General features: G+C 40.4%; 2 protein-coding genes across 8 annotated transcripts in view; one reads left to right on the plus strand and one right to left on the minus strand.

Annotated features, from left to right (window-relative positions):
• The window catches only part of GREB1L (GREB1 like retinoic acid receptor coactivator), a 131,668-nt gene extending 123,715 nt beyond the window's left edge, over window positions 1–7,953 (plus strand). For all 6 annotated transcript variants that reach the window (XM_030228201.2, XM_030228204.2, XM_050971070.1 and 3 more), the window contains 4 exons: window positions 520–661; window positions 1,772–1,972; window positions 3,717–3,855; window positions 5,197–7,953. In XM_030228201.2, the coding sequence (XP_030084061.2) occupies window positions 520–661; window positions 1,772–1,972; window positions 3,717–3,855; window positions 5,197–5,360 (646 nt within the window). In that variant the 3' untranslated portion in view covers window positions 5,361–7,953. The remainder of the gene's footprint in view (window positions 1–519; window positions 662–1,771; window positions 1,973–3,716; window positions 3,856–5,196) is intronic.
• A 541-nt stretch (window positions 7,954–8,494) lies between these two features.
• The window catches only part of ESCO1 (establishment of sister chromatid cohesion N-acetyltransferase 1), a 33,765-nt gene continuing 23,078 nt past the window's right edge, over window positions 8,495–19,181 (minus strand). Inside the window, exons 9-12 of one of the 2 annotated variants that reach the window (XM_050970948.1) lie at window positions 15,560–15,649; window positions 12,934–13,077; window positions 11,874–12,061; window positions 8,495–9,465 (exon numbers count right to left, since the gene is read on the minus strand). In XM_050970948.1, coding sequence (XP_050826905.1) covers window positions 9,318–9,465; window positions 11,874–12,061; window positions 12,934–13,077; window positions 15,560–15,649 — 570 coding nt within the window. In that variant the 3' untranslated portion in view covers window positions 8,495–9,317. Of the gene's footprint in view, window positions 9,466–11,873; window positions 12,062–12,933; window positions 13,078–15,559; window positions 15,650–16,234; window positions 16,358–19,181 lie in introns of those variants that run through there. The other variant, XR_007776882.1, reaches the window with a different exon arrangement.

Below are 19,181 nucleotides of genomic sequence, written 5' to 3' on the forward strand. Positions count from 1 at the left end.
TTTTCTCCCATAGCCAAGTATTTTTTAAAGCCATCTTTTTTCCCTTGATTCCAGTTTATGGAGAAATATGTCATATGGCACTGGTTTGTTCAGAGGTGGAGGTTGGTCACTGCAGAGCTTCTGCCAAGTCCAAAATACATAATACAAAAAACCCCAAACATAAAAAGAATTTTTAAAAAATTTAAAAAAAGAAGTAAAAGGTGGGGAGAAAATGATTGATGCCTGTGTGTGATGAGCATGAGAGCGGAATCCAGATGTGGTATGGGGAAGAAGCACACAGGCACACTGAAAAGTGAAGACTAGTTTGGGTTTAGGGTGACCAGCAGCTGCTTTCCTTGACCAGGAGCACATTGAAGGAATGAGTCTTTGGAGCTCTGCAGAAGATTGTAGTGGCACCATGTCAGATGATCTCCAAAAATCTCTGCCGAGCCCATACTGGTGCATTTCAGCAGGGGGTGTGTGAATGGTCGTGCACAGCAGCCACACAGCTGGTTTAGTGATCTTGTGTTCAATGTCCAGGTATTTCTGTGAAGATGTGGATTTTAATCTGCGGACCAACAGCAGCGGCCTCCTCATCTGCCGCTTCAACAACTTCAGTGTCATGAAGAAACATATTCAGGTTGGAGGACAAAAGGACTTTGTTGTTAAGCCAAAAATCATGGTAAGTCTGGTGTACTTAAGGGATAAAATCAGGACCTGTTTTCCCTAGAAATAAGGAATTCTCTAGTACTTTACATTTATTTTGTTCTTTGACATTTGACGTTCTTGGCTTAATCCATGGTAGGGCTGTCACATCAAAAATAGAAAACAAGAAACATTTTGCTATTTATAAATTACTAAAAAAATGCTTCTAATCTATTAGAAGATGGACTGAGATTGGGAAGAGTTTGGTCTAGCTTTTCAGTGGTATCTCTGATAGAGCAAGATTTTGCAGACTCTGATCCAAAGCAAGCAAGTTGTACCAGATTCAGTTTTAAAAATTCAGCACAGCTACAAGTTTCTGGTGTTTGCTGATTTGTGATGAGTTTCAATCCTTGACCTTCCTAACAAAAAGAGGGCAGAAGAAGGGCTCTGGAAACTGCAACCTTCTGAAATCCCCCCAGGAAATCTAAGTATTTATAAAAATATACTAAATATTTTATACAGAGTATAAAATACTCTGTTACACCTATGGCAGCTTTAAATGGAGGTGTATTTCAAAAGATTGTCTTTAATCTAGGAATCTTACGGTTTGTGTTCCTGATGGTTTTGAACACATCCCACAACATCTTCCTTTTAAAAAGCCACCCCCTATACTTCACAATTTAACTGGCTAAACTCTGGATTTAAGTATTTTTGAAGATCATTTTCTGATTTTCCTTTTCTTGTGGTTACAGTGGAATCTGTAGTGATGGACTGGCCTATGAGAAAACTCCACAGAAAACACTTTTTATAGATGACTCCACACAAGGAGTATGTAATTTCATATAATGCCCACAAGTAAGGCAGGATGAAGGCTACTGTGACAGTTTGAACTCCACGTTTTATGTCCCTTCTTTAGGCAAGCAGATAATCCACAGAAGTACATAGCAAGCACAGAACGAGCATTTATGAAATTTGTTCCTGTGCTTTGGTGCTATGTTAAAATTGAATAGGGAGTTTTGATCCTTTTGTTCTTCCTCTCTCTCTTTCTGCTCTGTCATGTCAGTCCCTTCCCCAGTTAGAGGAATTCCAGCAGAGCAAATACACAGAGTCAGTGGGTTAAAAGGGGTTCCCCTTGGTTTCACTGCAGGTCTCAGACAGTGTGGCACCAATAATGCCTCTTCAGTACGTCTGTGCCCCTGACAGCGAGCACACATTGTTGGCAGCCCCGTCTCAGTTCCTCCTGGAGAAATTCCTTCAACACGCAACCTACAAACTCTTCCCCAAGGCCATTCACAACTTCAAGAACCCGGTATTGGCCATTGACTGCTACCTGAACATCGGGCTGGAGGTACAAGAGATTTGCAGGCATGATGGGGACAAGGAAATGCAAACCTTTACTTCAATATCTTTGTTGTGTTGAAATGCCCTTCCTCAGCATTAAGGGTAATGCTTGAAGACTTTGGTCTCAAACAGATTCTGTTGCTGGAAGTAAAGGACAATCCACTGGAAGAGCTGGTGGTGAAGCCTCCAGCTGGTTGGTGTGGGTAGAGACCAGAGGTCTGTGATGGATTAATGTGACTGCTGGGCTGTGCCAGGTCCTGCACTTGGGTCCAACAACTCCGTGCAGTGCTACAGGCTTGGGGCAGAGTGGCTGGGAAGCTGCACAAAGGAAGAGGACCTGGGGGTGCTGGTTGGCAGCAGCTGATCATGAGCCAGGGTATGCCCAAGTGGCCAAGAAGGCCAAGGGCATCCTGGCCTGGATCAGCAACAGTGTGGCCAGCAGGACCAGGGAGGGGATCATTCCCTTGTACTCGGTACTGGGGAGGCCATACCTCAAATCCTATATTCAGGTTTGGGCCCCTTAATTCAGGAAGAACATTGAGGTGCTAGAGCATGTCCAGAGAAAGGTAATGGAGCTGGTCAAGGGTCTGGAGTACAACTTTGATGAGAAGCAGCTGAGGAGGCTGGGGGTGCTTAACCTGGAGAAAAGGAGGCTCAGGAAAGACGTTATCACTCTCTACAACCACCTGAAATGAGGGTGTAGCCAGCTGGGGATTCACCTCTTCTGCCGGGTGACAAATGATGGGACAAGGAGGAACAACCTCAAGTTGTGCCAGGGGAGATTTAGATTGGATACTGGGAAAAATTTCTGCATGGAAAAGTTTGTCAAGCACTGGAACAGGCTGCCCAGAGTAGTGGTGGGTTCACAATTCCAGGAGGTATTTAAAAGATATGTAGATCTGGCTTTTGGCAACATGGTTTAGTGGTGAACTTGGAAGTGCTGAGTTAACAGTTGGAGACAGTGATCTTGGATCTCATGGACTCATGATAACAGTGGGATCTCAATGAGTGTAACCTAAACAATTCCATGATTTGCAAAGCAATCGGGCATGTCCATCTGAAATAATATTTCATACAAAGCAAAAACCCAAAAGTGATGCCATTCTTGACAAAACCTGGTGCTTATCCTTAGATGCTTCTGTTTTTATGAACCTGGGTTTCAAGGAAATTAAATTTTTGCAAATATATTCTAGATGTCTGTAGGTGGGGAGTTTAGAATTTTTGAACCTAATGGTCAGCTTGAACTGGGTCTGGAGCAGGGTCAATGTCTAACAAGGGTGTTTGTCAGACAAATTTTATGGAGGTCAGTGGTAAGATAGAGGAAACACCCTTTGTTATGTAACAGCCATCACAGCTCTGAGACACAAGAGTACTTGGAACACAAGCATCAGAATTTCCCCTACTTATGGAATCGCTTTGTTTGATAAATGTATCCTTATTAGATTAACCTCTATAATCTATACAGTCATTATAAGCAGGTAATTTGTACAGGAAAAAAAAAAATCAAACTGAATTACAGAGGGCCCTGAAATAATGTGTTGCAGACTTGGTGACCAAATTTAAATCTAGAGGTTTGTCCTGTGTGTTACTTCTTTGGGAAACTTTGCTCAGTACTGCAATCTTGTTGGATTGGATTTTTGTCAGAGCACCAGCTGACTTGCCTTGTTATCACTAAGTTATATTCTATTCCATATAAGTCATCCTTAGACATTTCTAAGGCAGAAAGCATTTCTTTCCCCCTTGTGTTTCAGGTGGCCATATGCTACATTAGCTCTCGCCCCCACTCAGTCAATGTCAACTGTGAAGGGGTGTTCTTCAGTGGGCTTCTGCTCTATCTCTGCGACTCCTTCGTCGGTGCAGACCTCCTCAAGCGGTTCAGGTTCCTCAAAGGTAATCTCACTTCTCTGCTGGGCATCCTGGCTGCCTCTCTCCAACTAATAATAGCATGGATGGAAAGGGAAAGGCAGAGGAATAAACAGCTTGAATAAAAAGCTCCATTATTTTCACAGTTTGTTTTGGCACTGTTTTCAAAAGAAATAGATGGAGTGGTTTTTGAGGGGTGTATGAAACTTCTGTTCCTGTTGGCAGATAATTGAACCTTAGGTAAGCGTTGATAAATGACATTCATTCAGTTATTTTAAAGTGACATCAGCAAGGATTTTGGAAATCAGGCAGTGAATGGTGCAGTCAGCAACTTGAGAGTTGTGAGCACAGATGTCAGTGATGAGGGTGGGAAATTCTGCTCTGGCAATCAGTCCATAATGGCAGTAAATCTTCACTTCTGTAAATAAGGAAGGCTCTTAGCTGAAGGATGACTTGGTCTGCCTCACCAGAACTTGAGAAACCTCATAAAAATCTTTATTTTTGTCTTAATGCTGACAATGACTGAATTCCTCTGGCAATTTGGTAATGCTGAAGTGTGTTGCAGAGCTCCAGTGCAGTTGTGGTGGCACAGCTGAGCCATTTCCCTCTCTTGCTGACTGAGGATGGTGCATGTGCAGGGATGACCCTCAGCCAGTTCCAAGAACCACATTTTGAAGTTTGCTCCTGTGCCCTCTTGGGCCCTGCAGGGCAGGGACAGAGGAAGAAGGCACAAATACACTCTGGGGATGGTCCTGAAGGTGTCCAGTTCTCCTGCTTATTAAATGATTATGTGTAACACTAGGTAGAACGAAGTTTGTTAAGCCACAGAAGAAATTACAGATTCTTAGAATGCTTTAGCAAGAGCAGCTCTCATACTTAAGGAAGTCAGCAGATTTTCTTAAGTCAGTTGTGAGACTGGTTTGGCTTCATAGAATTTCATCATTGACCTTCTACAAACCCACATGTCTTATGAAATAAACAAAAGTAGGCTTTATTATTTGGAATTAATTATCAGTAGTAATTTAAAGATCCAGTTAATGTTCTCTCTGCTGCAATTGATGATATTAACACTGCCTGTCAGGCAGTGACATCCTGTGATCCAAAGCACACCCCACACCATGCTCACTTCTCCGTGTGTCTATGCCTTCCTGTAAATGGACACACACATTCATTTCTGCCCTGAGGTTCAAAGGATTGATCTGAGCCTGTACTGGCTGATGGTGATATCACTAGTTGGTGACAGACCCTTCTAATACTACATTTTTCCTCCCTAGCAGCAAAGCTTTCTTTAAAATATCTTAGGAAAAATCAGTGAAGAAAATGAGTTGTTACTGTACCTCGAGAATCTAACGTGCTTTTCAATTGAAGGTGCCACCCTGTGTGTCATATGTCAAGACAGAAGCTCCCTACGGCAGACAATAGTCCGCTTGGAGTTGGAGGATGAGTGGCAGTTCCGACTTCGGGATGAGTTTCAAACTGCAAACAGCAGTGATGATGAACCACTCTATTTCCTCACGGGACGCCACATATAAGCTTTGCTGAGACACCGCTAAGAAAAAAAAAAGAACTTTTTTTTTTTTTTAAAAGTACAATCACTGTGGAGCAAAGTGCAACCAATATTTATCTTGACTGCTCTAAAGGATTCCCTGCATTCTGAAGTAGCTTTATTCTTTGGGGTAAAATTACCGCATCAGTTATGATTTAAAGGATCCTGGATTCCAGTTATTTTCACATTACTCACAACCACCAACACCAATCACACAGCCAACCAAGCTGTAGGATCTGGGAAGAGGATGTTGTTTCGTCAAAGAAGAATCCTTTTTATATTCAGCTGAGTTAGGGGAAGAAGCTGCTCCCCTCTTGCAGCTGTAAGCGTGAATGTGTTACATGAAACGCACCCTAGCATGTGGAATTTATCGAAGATAGGTGGAGGAGAGCCCACCATGTCTCTTCAGCTCTGTGCTGTGGTACAGGAATACTCAGGGGTTTGAAACTACAATATAAAGTAGATATTTGTATTAAGAGGAATAGTCTTGTTCTCTGTGCAGTGTTAGTTTAACATTTGTAATTGTGTACGTATTGAAACTTTGGCAAAATTTCCACAGGTGTTCGAAGTTTACTACTTAAACCTGAACAAATGGGCAAATGCATGGCAGGCACTGTGCACCCTTAGCAGTGGAATTTGGCCCCAGCAGGTACCCCCTCCTCAGCTCCAAGGCCCAAAGTAAAAGGCTTCTCAGAGCTGCTCTCTTTTCAGTTAGAGGCCAGAGTAACTTCCCAGCAAATCACCCTCAGTTTCTCACTCTCCTCAGAGCTTTGGAAACTTGCAGTCCATCCCCCTTTGCATATGGAAATGCATCCTCCTGTTGGTCCAGTACCTTTGTGGTGGACTGCCTGCAACTCCCTCTCCATTTCCTTTACGCTCAACTCCAGTTGGCTGAAGAGCTGAGATCAGGTCTGACTTGTACCCCTGTATGAAGAAACACACCAAGAAATGTACAGGAGAGTAACAGTGCCTGAGTTGGACCCAAGAGAAACAGAAAGTATTCTACTGTACCTCCAAGGCGGGGAGCAGAGGAGAAATCCCAGGGAGTTGGGGCTGCTCAGGAGGGACACTCCAGAAGCAGAGATGTGTGATCACATCACCTGAAAACATTGTCCTTGTACCTCTGTAAATACTGGCTCTGCAGCAGTCACACACTGTTATTTCCAGCTGCAATACTGGTCCTTGTGAAGGTGTTCCAGAATTAACTTGATGCTGTAGCATTTGGCTGTCAGAGGTGTATGCAGCAGGGCTCTGTTCCCCTCACACTCAGCAGGTGTTGTCTCACTGAGGTTTACACACGCATCCCCCCCAACAATCGTCTTTCTACACATCGTGACCCCCTTTATCAATAAGAAAAATGCAGAATGTTCTTAAAGGCTATTCAGGAATATGAATTTACTCCCCCAAAAAGCAATGAAATTAATGCATCTTTATACCTGACCTGCAGTCATTGCAGAAGGACCTGCCAAAGCTGCATTTTTTTAAGGCATAGTGTTAATTAAGCAACTTTTTTATCTTGTGAAAATATGTTTACAAATGAATAAACATAATATATTTGACAGAGGCCAAAGTAAAATGGTTTGCATATGTCTGTGTTGATGTAGCATTATTTCTGATGCTGTAAATTTAGCAAATTTCTCATGAACAACCCCTTTCAGTAAATCTATTTTTTATTTTTCTTCAGATACAACCTGCCCTTACCTATTTTAACACTGGGAAGATGTAGGAATGTACAGGATGATTCCTGCAGCGTTTGCTACATGCCTGAATGTATTCTAGTAGCTCTGGTTTTGCCAGAGGGCTTAAGGCCAGCCCCCAGTCTTAGCATGGTGTAGAAAAGTGTCAGGTATTACATGTTCAAAAATGGTTTCCTTTTTGTTCGTGTATTTGATGTTTGCACTAAGTTCTTAAAATTCCAGGTGCTGAGACTAGCAGGAGGAGCTAGCCCACTGGTGGAACAGAGCAAAATCATCCTGAGGACTGAGAGTACATTTAAAAAATCAGTGTATTTGCCTGCCTTGACCAGCTAACAGTAAACCCATTTCCTTAGTGCTGTTCCCTATGAAAGCAAGGAGTTTTGGTAACACTCTGGCCAGAGTGCACTACACCAGCCCCAACAGCGCAGGCCTGTCCCATGGAACACTTTAAATTGGCTGCCTGTGAATTCCTGGCAAGGAGACCCTTGGTTGACAGGCACATGATTGCTATTCCATTTTGGTTTTAAGCCTTGCCATTAAGACCATTCTTATGAATGTATGAAAATTGGCCAGCATTATCCTTTACCTGTAGATGTTCTTGTCTATTCACAGGTTAAAACTGAATGTAAACTAAGATTTAAAGAATCATATGCAGATGCTTTTTGCTTAACTTATGTAATTGCTTTTTGTGACTTTTGGAAGAGGGTTAAAAACATTGCTTTCCTAGTGTAAAGTTTTCTTAACCAAAAACTTGGTGAATCTAGCTTCACTAGTCAGTCTACCTCATGTTATTGTTTATGAACTGAAACTGTCTGAAGTTGTGGCTATGGTATGTTTATAATGTGCTTTCATTAAATTTGAATATATTAAGTTACCATTTCAGACTGCCTCTCTCTTAATGGGTCCTGCTTTTCCTTTCTGAGCCCACCACAGAGGATCACTTCTAGAGTTCCTGTTCACCTGCACCACTTGTCTGCTCTTTAAAGGCTGCTCACAATCCCCTGGAAAATTGCACATGGCAGCTTGGAAACAGCCTCTGCAGCCCAGAATTCAGCACTGTTCTGCTACTCCAGCTTTAAGTACTCTTGAGTATTGTTTGGGATGTGGTGCTAGGTCTTTGCTTTAGCTCTAGACCAAGGCTAAGGACAGCACACAAGTACAAGTACATCCTGACTGCACACAGGTTCCAAAATGGAAACAAATGCTAAGTTTAACCTTAGCTAAATCTTTCCCATCTTCCACTAGGGCTTTAAACTGTTACTCAAGACTGAAGGTATCCCCGCTCACCTTACTATAAACCTTGTATGAAGATGATCTTGATCCAGAGCTCCTGGGGGCATTGATCTTCAGCATGTTATGTTTTTCCCACCAAGAAAAGTATGAAATACACTAAAGATTAATTCACACTTAGTATTTTACAGAGTAACTTTAAAAAAGCTATCAAGTATTTTATTTTTAATCTATCTACATTATGTACAGATCAAGAAAGGCCACAGCAGTTTTTCAACATACAAACCCTTTGAAAGAGGAGAGATTTATGAGGGAGTGACAAGTATCAAAGTGAAGTCCACTAACAAAGGTATATACTCAGTACAATACTTGAAGAATAACAAGTACACCAGTCCTTGGGCTTTTCATTCCACCTTTTACTCCAAAACTAATCTGGGGGAGAAGGGGACGGGGGCCACAACAAGATTCCGATGCTGCTGCCAGGGAGCAGGATACAGGGGCACCCTGGAAGGCACCGTACATACAGCCTGTGAGGGATGTCGCCCACAGCAACTGCACTGTAACACTTCCTGCCCCAATTCCACTGGGCACAGCCTGGAACTCTGTCAGACAAGTGCTGGTAGTGGGAGCTGGGGCAGGAGCCCAGCGCTCCAGTACTGAGAAGCACTGGTATATTACCTCAGTAAGAACTTCAGCATGTACTTGTCAGCCAGACTAGAGTCTTTGCATTAGTTTACAGTCCACTATGAACAATTTTCTGCTGCATGTAAACATGAATAACTAGATAAAATACAATCAAACTTTTGTAAAAGTTAATAAAATATCTTTCTTTTAAAAAAACAAAGTTAGCCTATTACTGCATTGTTTACAATTTTAATAAAATAGTACAACCGTTTGGTTGTTACCAGTCCTGAGTTCACTGTAATAAAAATGGCCCTGGCTTCTGCTGAAGGTCTGCAACCACTCCATGCAGTTTGGCAGAAGTCTCCAATAAAAATGGAATTCCTGCAGAGCAGTTAAGTCTGGTGCTGTCCATTGAGGAAGTTGTATACCAGGAACTGGCCAGTGCCACAGTACTGTGTTGCAAAGAGCTTTCCATCAGGAGTGGGGTCAGAGAAAGCAATTTCTTCCTTGCTTAAGTATGAGCCATATATGAAGTTGCTCCTGTTTAAAAGTGGGGAAAATGCAAAAATAAAAGAAGATTATTACCCTCAGAGAATCATGAAAAATATTTATGCTATTAGGGGACAAACGATTACGTAAGTGGCACAGACATTCAAAAGGAAAAAGTTCTGTTAGGAGGATATGGGGCTCTTCATAGGATTTAGCTCCTCCTTCCAAAGAGTAAGAATGACCACTTGCTCTGAGAGGGGGTTTTATAAGGGTCTGGTATTTTAGAAGGAATATTTGTACAGCACAATTACATCAAGAGTTCAAATTCAGAGTTTAAAATAAAAAGTTTGAATTAACTCCAAAGATTTTTTAATAGAAAAGAGACTACTAGGACTGTGACTACAATCACTAGGAATGAAAACAAGCTATGAATCAAGTTGGGGTGCTTATGGAGGGGCCTCAAGGGACCAACCCCAAGGCATAATTTCTAAATACACATTCAGGAATTTAACTATACAAAAAGAAAGAATTCACTTGTTCATGAAGAGTATTTCCTGTATGTTTCACTCTTATTTGAAGGGAGAGTGGAAATCAAGTGATAGCATTCTAATTCTCTGGCTGGCTGTGTGAGCAATTTTAGAAAACTGAATTCAGGTTTAAGACCTCAGCTGGTCTTAAAAGGGAAGGTGCTATTTTATCCTTAGAAACAGAGCAAACTCCCTTTAGACTTAAGTTCTTTAGTTTCTATAAAATAACCAGAAATGTACTTGAAGAGCAAGCAGGAGCTTCACTCACAGGGACATCACCATTAAATACTGAGGAAAAGACAGAAAGAACAAAATCCTTTTTAATTACTACCAGTAACTCTCTTTTCTTTCATGAGTTCAGAAAGATGATTTTGCAAGATTAAGACTGACTAGATTTCTGTGATTCCAAGGTACTGTGATAGCCTGAGTGAAATGGAGCAGACATTCTCAAAATGAACCTCAGTCTGTTATGATGCCTTCAACATTTTGAAGTCAGGATTTTGCTGGTTACCAAAATTATCCCATTCCAAGTACCTTTTGCTATGGAACATGTTTAGGTTTAGGCAGCTGAGCAGCTATAAGTGCCTAACTGCCATCCCAAAGCAAGTCTCACTCCTTTCCTTTGCTTTTTGTAACCTCCTAGGCTCCCTCATCTATACCACCTCTAGAGCTCATCAGACCTTTCTACTAACCAATAATGCACCAGAATAATGTAAAACTTTTTCGTGAATACAGCAATGAGCTACTGGAAGGCCAAACAAGCACCAGAGCACAGCAAAAGGGGAGGTGCTGTGCACAGTTACGAGGGAAACTGAGGCCTCATTATCTGCAACAGGTCATCAAAATTGATTCTAAAGATCCTTTAGGGCTGTAGCTGAGGAAGTAACTTCAGCATCATTTTGGGAGAGAAATCTTTCCTTTAGAAATAGTTTCTAGGAAGCTAAGGAACACACTATTAAAAATCTGCCAAAACCATAAGCAAATCATCAAGTTAATATACTGATGTGAATACAGCTTTACTGTCAATAGGTCAGCCAAAACATGATCTGATCATGATTTGCTCCACCAGCCAGGCAAGATGAATGGTGCAGGGCAAAACAGCTTTGCTGAGCTCTCCAAATAGCCAAGAGAGTGAGGACTGGCAGAGGCAGCAGTATCTGTTCTAGAAACTCCCAACAAGATGAGGCGAGCACAAACCTGACAACCCAGCCATCATTAAGATTTGAGCAGCTCTCGCCATTACTTAGAACTGACATTTAAACTTCTTGGAAAGAAACCTAAGGTTTGGAGATTCAGATTTTTAACATTTATCTAGACAATAGCACAGATGTTTGAGTCCTTTTTATGGACTCAAACATTCAGCTGGAATACACTCACCACTAGCTGAAAACCATTGGATTTTCAAAGAGCAACTAATGCTCCATGGAAACTGAAAATATCCACAAGGTTCAGTGAACGTGAGTATATATAAAAGAACTAAAACAAAACAACAGCCAGAACCACCAGACTATACCCAATAGTTTGGTGCACTGGGTCTCTGTTGCTTCTCGCTTGCTACCTCTAAGTAATGGACAAACAGTCAATGGTTGGGTCCCAGTCCATGGGTAATCTCACACTTTGACCAAAGACAGTCCTGTATCCTTTACTCATAACTACTGTGGAGGAATTTTTCCATGAGATTCTGCCAGGGTGACTAATTACAATTGCACTCAAAGATTCCTGCGAAAGACGAACAACTGTAGAGTTAGTTACATTAGTAGAGTTAGTTCGTTCGTTCAATAACATTAGTTACTGAACTCCATCTAATACTGGAACTGTGCTCAAATCCATATCCCCAGTACCACCAGCAGCTTGGAAATACAAGTTTGAGATGCACAAAACAATCAATGTCTTGCACTGACCACGAGTGGCTGAGGAATGTTTCCCTCTTACCTGAGACACTCTATCATGCGAGAAGCGATCTTCTTCCGGCGCATCATGCTGAACACCCAGATCCGACTGATCCCGCAGATCGCGGGTTCTGGAGAAGTTGAACAGCACCATGCTTTCTGTCTCTCAAATATCACTTTCTCATTTTCTGAACTGATTTCTGGAACCTTCTCTTCTATGACTCTGTAGCCCTGCAGATGATGTAAAAAACATTAGGCCCTTTATAAAAGCATCACTAATGACTGAAGAAAATAATTAACATTTAATTGATTTTAGTTAAACATACCTGGCTGCTAAAATGCCTTATCAAAAAGAGTGTATTTTAACATCTCATTTAATTTCTCATAAGTTTCAAAAATCAAGCAAATTATAAAAGAATAAATAAAGAAAAAACCCTCTGAAGTTTCTCTCACTTAAAATAACAGCAACAAATAATCCAATCCTTATTACTACCTCTATTAAAGTGTTTGCATCAATTTCTCTGGCTTTGGCTAGTATTGTTTTGCCTGTTGTCTGATACTCCCAAGGAACAATAGAAAACAATAGAGTTAGGAATGAAGAGACAGGTTATGTGACATCAGTGATTAGTACTACAATGACATCTTGTCCTGCCTTCCAGTGCAGTTCAGTACTCTGCTTTTATTTCCTGTGGAGATGTTTGACCCTGTGGTGATTCAACTCAATCATAAAGAGCATCCACCCTTTCATCCATGTTGGATTTCTGCTGGGTAGGGAGCTGAACCTGCTTGTCAACAAGCAAGAGCACAACCAGAGCTGTGTAACAGGAGAGGAAGAAAAATTCCACCCCTCAGCTGTATCAAGTTTTTAAATGATGAGGTCTGTCTGAGCCAAGTATGACACCATCCACGTGTCTCTGCTCAGTGTCAACCACACAAAACTGTCCAATTTCAACTGTTCACAAAACTGAGTAACCACATTTCAGAATGGTCCAACCACCCAGTCTCTTCCTCTGTGGAACAGGCACACACAGAATAATAATTTGCTATGTAAAACAGTTATTAAGCACTGACATAGATGATCTTTCTCCAATTCAATCACTTACCCACTGGATATGTTCTGCAATTAAGCAGCCAATGACTTTTTTGTCATTAGAAATAAAAAGAAGAGTTTTAGTTCTAGAGTAGCACATGAGAGGAGTTTGCTGAAATCCCAAGTCATTGTCTACCATTTCTCTGATTTCTTCAACCTGTCAAAATGATTTTAAATGCTGTATAAGAAAAACATCTAAATGTATATTTTTATAAATTTACATTAAAATCACAGATTTGAAAAAAACGTATTAGGGTATCTAGAATACTGAAAGCCATTCCAAAAGTTAAGGATCAACCCAAGTAACCTGCAACACATCATCTGCATTAATGTTCCTTAAACAATACTCGTCTGGAAATAGGAAGAGTAGAGACCCCTCAGTCAGCTTCCATGAAGTCCAAACTTCATTAGACAAAGACTAATAGAGAGAATGCAGGTAATCAAACTGTGAGCTCTGATATTTTAGAAGTCAATTAGACCTCCAAGGAAAGTTAAAGCAGTTTAGCATTTTTTGTTATTTTTCAAGTCTTGAAAGAACTAATCCATTAAGGGTTTTGAGCAGATAACAGCAGGCACAGTGCCAAGGCAGGCAGAAAATATAGGCATTTGTTTTAAAAGAGTAACTGTTGTCTCCTTCAGCTTTTTACTCCTCCATTGGATTTTCAAAGAGCAACTGAAACTAAAAATAAAATTTTGTTTAATATTACCAAGTTTAAAAGAAACAGATAAAACTCAAGCATGAACGTAAATGAAAGCTTATGCATGAGCTGATTTTTTACTGAGGCATTCTTGAACCTATATGTTCCTGGACACTGGAACATCCCTCATCTCTTTTAAGACAAAAAAGGTGCCCTCACCTATGGTGCATTAAATGGCACAAGATTCTTGAATGCATCTTGTAGTTACAGTAGCAATGCACAAGGAGAATTACTGCTGCTCTGAGTATCACAGAATCACAGAATGGGTCAGGTTGGAAGGTACCACATTTGGTCCAACCTCCCTGCTCAAGCAGGGCCACCCCAGAGCACATGGCACAGGATTGCATCCAGACAGTGCTTGAATATCTCCAGTGAGGGAGACTCCTCACCCTCTCTGGGCAATCTGTTCCAATAAACAGGCACACACACAGTAAAGAAAGCTGTGTTAAAAATGCCTGAAAAACATTTTTTTAACAGGTATGAATTACTCTCTATTTTCTCACCTTCAGGTACTAATCATTTAATGACACATCCTATTATCTGAAACACCAAGTAAAATTATTCTTGAATTCAGGCACCCATGGCTATGACAGCTGTGAGATTCTATCCACTTCAGCTACACAGAACTACAGAGAACTCTGTCCTAAATGACTTAATTTGCTATAGACTTCCTTCTTTTTCTTTAGCCATTATATTATAAAATGAATGTACAACAAATACACTAAAATTAAGAGAATCCCACAAGAAAAATAAAACTAAAAGAATAAACTTATCTGCATCAAATGTGAAAATCTGTAGTTTCTTTTTAATTCAGTAACTTAGCCTAAAGAAACCTGCTACAGCTACACCAGCAGCAAGAGCTGTCTTGGGCACCCATTCAGCCTCCAGAGGTCTCCTCCAACCTCAACCATTCTGTGACCCTGTGACAGGGATACTGTGAAAAGTCCCTATTAGCCACAGCAAATCCCCAGCTAAGCAGAGTCGGTGCCAGGCTATAGTGAAATGACTCTTTCAGATGTATGAACACAGGTTAGCCAGCAGGACACTGAAGTATCCAACTGCTCTAAGTCCCCATTAGTGTGCTGGGACCACTTTTAGAGCTTCAAGGAAGACCTTAGTCATGGCACAAATGGAGATTAGCTAGAAGAGAACATAATAATGAATGGAGTTCTGAAAAATATTATTTAGGAGTATAACCTAAAAAAACCCAGCACATCCAGTCAATTTCCTTAGAGGTAAAAAAAATCAGGCACAAAAAATCTGCTGTAAGGAGGAAAAGAAGGATGTTTTCTATAACTATGGCAGTCTGATTAGCAGTAATGAGCTTAAATTGCAGTATGGAGATTCTGTTAAGACATTCAGGGAAAATTTCCTAATGTTATGGTTAGCAAAGCACTGTAATACAGTCTGAAGAGGTCAGACAAACCTCTAGTGGCAGAATTTTTAGAAAGTCATCAGATGCATCATAATCGGAGCAAATTCTGCTTTGGACATGGCAATGGACTAGATGACTCTGAGACCACTTTCCACCTAATTTTGTTTTTATCAAAAAGTCACTTAGATAATGGTGCCACATTTGTGCTGTGTTATAAAGTTAATAAATTTCAATTTATTTAAAGATAACAGGAAATTTACATTACATAAAAATATCTGTCAGATATTCTGCAAGGATACTTAAAACAAACCAACACCAAACTTTAAGAAGTCAGTTGTCTGACGCTCTTCCCACCCCTGCCCAGGCCCAGCCTCTCTATGAAGAAACCAGCTGTGCTTGAGAGTGAGGCACCTGACCTGTCTGTGGAAAAGGGAACACAACCACTGCAGTTTTGAGTCCAATTTCAACTGTTCACATGTAAATGACACAAACTTTTCTATGAACATTCTCATCATTTATATGAAAACATCAAACAAAGCAAGACATACAAATCCTTCTCACCATACCTTTTTAAGTGCATACTTTGGGTCATCAGGAAGAACCATTATTATCTTTCCATCGGGATATTCAGCCAAGATTCTCTCCTTTTTCCAACCCTAAATAAAACAAACACTTATCTAAATCATATCCATGATGTACTTTTACAAACAGAAGTGGCAAATTATTGTTCTAGACACTGAATTTATGCAGATTTCACAGAATTTAGCAGTTGCTTTGCTAGAGAAGTAAACTTCAGCTAGCCTTTTAAAATGAGCATAACAGATAAAATATGTTATTTATACAATAATTTATACAGTAACCTTACTATATCTAAAACACAACGTGAAAGCATCTTACAATTTCCCAACTAGATTTTTTTCCCCAGTACTGCAGTGCAAACTCACTTTTAGAACAGAAGTAAAAAATTCAGCTCACATAACTGATTTCCAAACCACGTAAAAACTTATTTTTCGAAGTCCAGTGAATGAGAAAGCCCTAATTTTTATTAGATTTCTTTTTAACATAGTTACCTCCACAAATACACACTCAGTTTTAAAAGTCTGGCATGCGAAAGACCTCCAGGAGGTTCTAAGTGAACTGATTGGCATGCAGCTGCCCAAAATGTAAGGAATAGTTTATTTTGTTACTGATCATAATTGTTAAAGCCACAAGAAGGATACTAGAAAAAAATTTATAACTACCTTCTAAGAATCTAATAGGGAAGGAGACTACGTTGTGTGTATCTGAAGTATAAACATACTCAAAAAAATAGAGGTAATTAACTCTTCTTCAGATCCACACTCGTGGTGAATAATGAGCAGTACCTGCATGGAAAAAAACAAAACAAAAAAGCCACTTAAATCTAGCAAGATGGGACTGGTAGATATTAGAACTCAAGTTGCTTTGATGGGACCTAAAAATACTAAATTCAGAAGTAACTTCAGCCACTAAAAAGGCTGATCTACAAGTCTTACTTCAAAGCAACTTTAAATAAAAAAGTCTCTGAAGAAACAATACTGATGGGGTGATTCTCATTGAAATCTGTACCTTCCCATAAAATAACGTTTGACTGAAGACCAAGCAATGGAATTTGGCACTATAAGAATGCCATATATACTACCACAAAAAATGTTAAACTTCAATGTTATAATGCTTGATCTGCACCTCATTTTATTCATACTGATTTTACTCCCTTACCCCAAGGAGCACATGAAGAGAAAAATTTTAGAAATGTATCTACTTGCTGCTAGTTCTCAAACTATTTAAGTATTAGTTTAGCACCCAGCACGGCAATTGCCACAACACAGACACCATTTTAATCCTGTCTGCCTTTCTTCTCAGTAATAACTGAACAAATGAAGATCCTCCTTGAATTTATATATATTATGGTCTGAACACAAAGGGCAGTAAACAGCAGCGTCATCATATTTAGGGGAGCAGGAAAGTGTTAATTTGTGGGATTGTAACATGCTTTTTGAGACTGTCATCAGGAAAGGCATCAAAAATCAGGCAAGGATTACTACTCTCCAACCTCAAACCTTACCCCTCTCAAATTTTTGTCTTTTTCTGCCTTTTGGCTACCTGTTTGCTCTTCAAGAGCTTTTTACAGCCTATTTTAAATCATCACTCAGGGTATAAATGCAATCTGTTTGATAATCCTGACATTACAGCATCCAAACTGCCACAAAACTAATGAAGAAAATTCAACACTAATTTTTAGGTTAAGGTATCCTGTTAATGCCAGGTAATTCCACAAAATGAAATCAAATAAAGAACAGAACACTTCTCAACATCACAGTATTTATGCCTTTAAGCAACAGTATAGTAGCACAAGTCTAAAAATCTGTAAAAATGCAATAATTGATTCTCAAATGTACAGGACTCATTATTTTCATTACTGTCCACCTGTTCATCTTCTTAAGTCATCTGTATAATATGGAGACTGATGATATTCAGAGGAGGGGTAGTTTCTAAATTGAAGTATTTTGGAATTCAGAAATACATCTTTTAGATGCAGCTCTACAAAAGGTTTCTGCAAAGCCTAAGCCCAGATTTTTAGTGAAGCCATTTCACAGCAATACTGAGCCCTTAAAGTCATATGCAGCTCTAATAATGTTATAAAGAAAAACTATGATTTCATATATTTATCTGCACCTTATTGCTGAGTTTTGCTTCCTTTAAACCAGACAAATGGAAGCAATGCACAAGACTGGTCACAACTCTGTGATATTATAACATTGAAGGGAAAGTGCTACAGCTGCAGCTGGGACTAATCCTATTAGATAATTACAGTACACAAAATATACTTTAGTGTCAGTGTCCTAGGGTGACTGTTATCCCCATTCGTGTGTATGTAATTTATGCTAGATATTATGTTCTGTGCCTTTAAGACTGGCAGAGTGAGAGTTTTGTTTTGGGCCTCTTATCAGCCACTCGGCGGGACATACAGATAGCACCAGTGCATGTTGCTGCTTTTTTGCTTTTTGCCCTGCTTTTTGTTTTCGCTCTTGCTACTGCTTCGCTTCTGCTTTGCTTGCTCTTGCTTCCCCTCCCCCCCCCCCCCTTCTCATTAGTTACTTTAGCTAAACAGTCCAAATTCCTTTCTGGACTGTTCTCCCCACCCCGTTGGACCTGCTGACTGCTCCGGACTGGGATTTGGAACACGGAGAGAGAGTTTGCACCTTGTGACTGCAGCAGCTGCCTCAGCGCCGGAGGGACTGATAACAGAGCAAACCCCCAGGAGAGACTTTCTGAATTTGTCATCTTTCTCAGAGCAGTGGAAGAGTGGTGTCATCCGGTATTGTTCATTGTGTGTGCTGGGGGGTGCTGTGATTGTCAAATAAACAGGTTCTTTCCACCTCTCTCCGAGGAATTCTTCCCGAACCAATTGGGGGAGGGGGCGTGTGGGTTTGCTTTTGGAGAAGCCCTTTTTGGGGATTCTCTCACAAATTTGCCCTAAACCAGGACAGTCAGCATTTTCATGTGGTCTGAAAATGACTTCCCTAAACACACCTATTAACAGTTTTTAACTAACCCCCCAGTATTTTAACCCTACTAAAACAGTACAGTCTGCAAGGTATCTCAGTCACTGAGAACTAAAGTGGGACTCTTTCAGCAGGCAGGTAACATCTCAGCAGACTAAGAAACAGAAGTCTCATGTCTGCAATATATAGTATTCTACTGCAGTGACAGAAAACTGCTTTCCCTTTTCTTTTAATTGACATTACTTTAGGACATTAAGATTTATTTACTGCTAAATCAGATGCCCATTGATACACATCTCCTGTGAAGACCAAAGAACTTAAAAGGAAAGCTACTCTTCCCACAGGGAAACATATTCTGCAAGGCCTGGAGTAAAAGCACATGATTACAGCACTCATGATTACATGACTGCTGTAATCATGCACTTGATACTGCAAGTCTATGCCCAACAAGAGATTACCTCCAGCCAGCAGCAGCAAGGCAGGCAGACACCATTCACCACAGCTGAGGAGAGTGATGCTGTAAGGGGGTGTGTAAGCAATGTAGCAACACCTTCCTCCCCTCCATGTTGGGACTATTGATCCTACAAGTATTTGTAACTGCTTGAGAAAGTAAGGCAACTTTGCAATGCACTGTTAGCTCCTTCTTACTCTACCTCTAACTTCC

Source organism: Serinus canaria, chromosome 2, assembly GCF_022539315.1.
Source record: "Serinus canaria isolate serCan28SL12 chromosome 2, serCan2020, whole genome shotgun sequence".
Lineage (NCBI taxonomy): Eukaryota > Metazoa > Chordata > Aves > Passeriformes > Fringillidae > Serinus > Serinus canaria.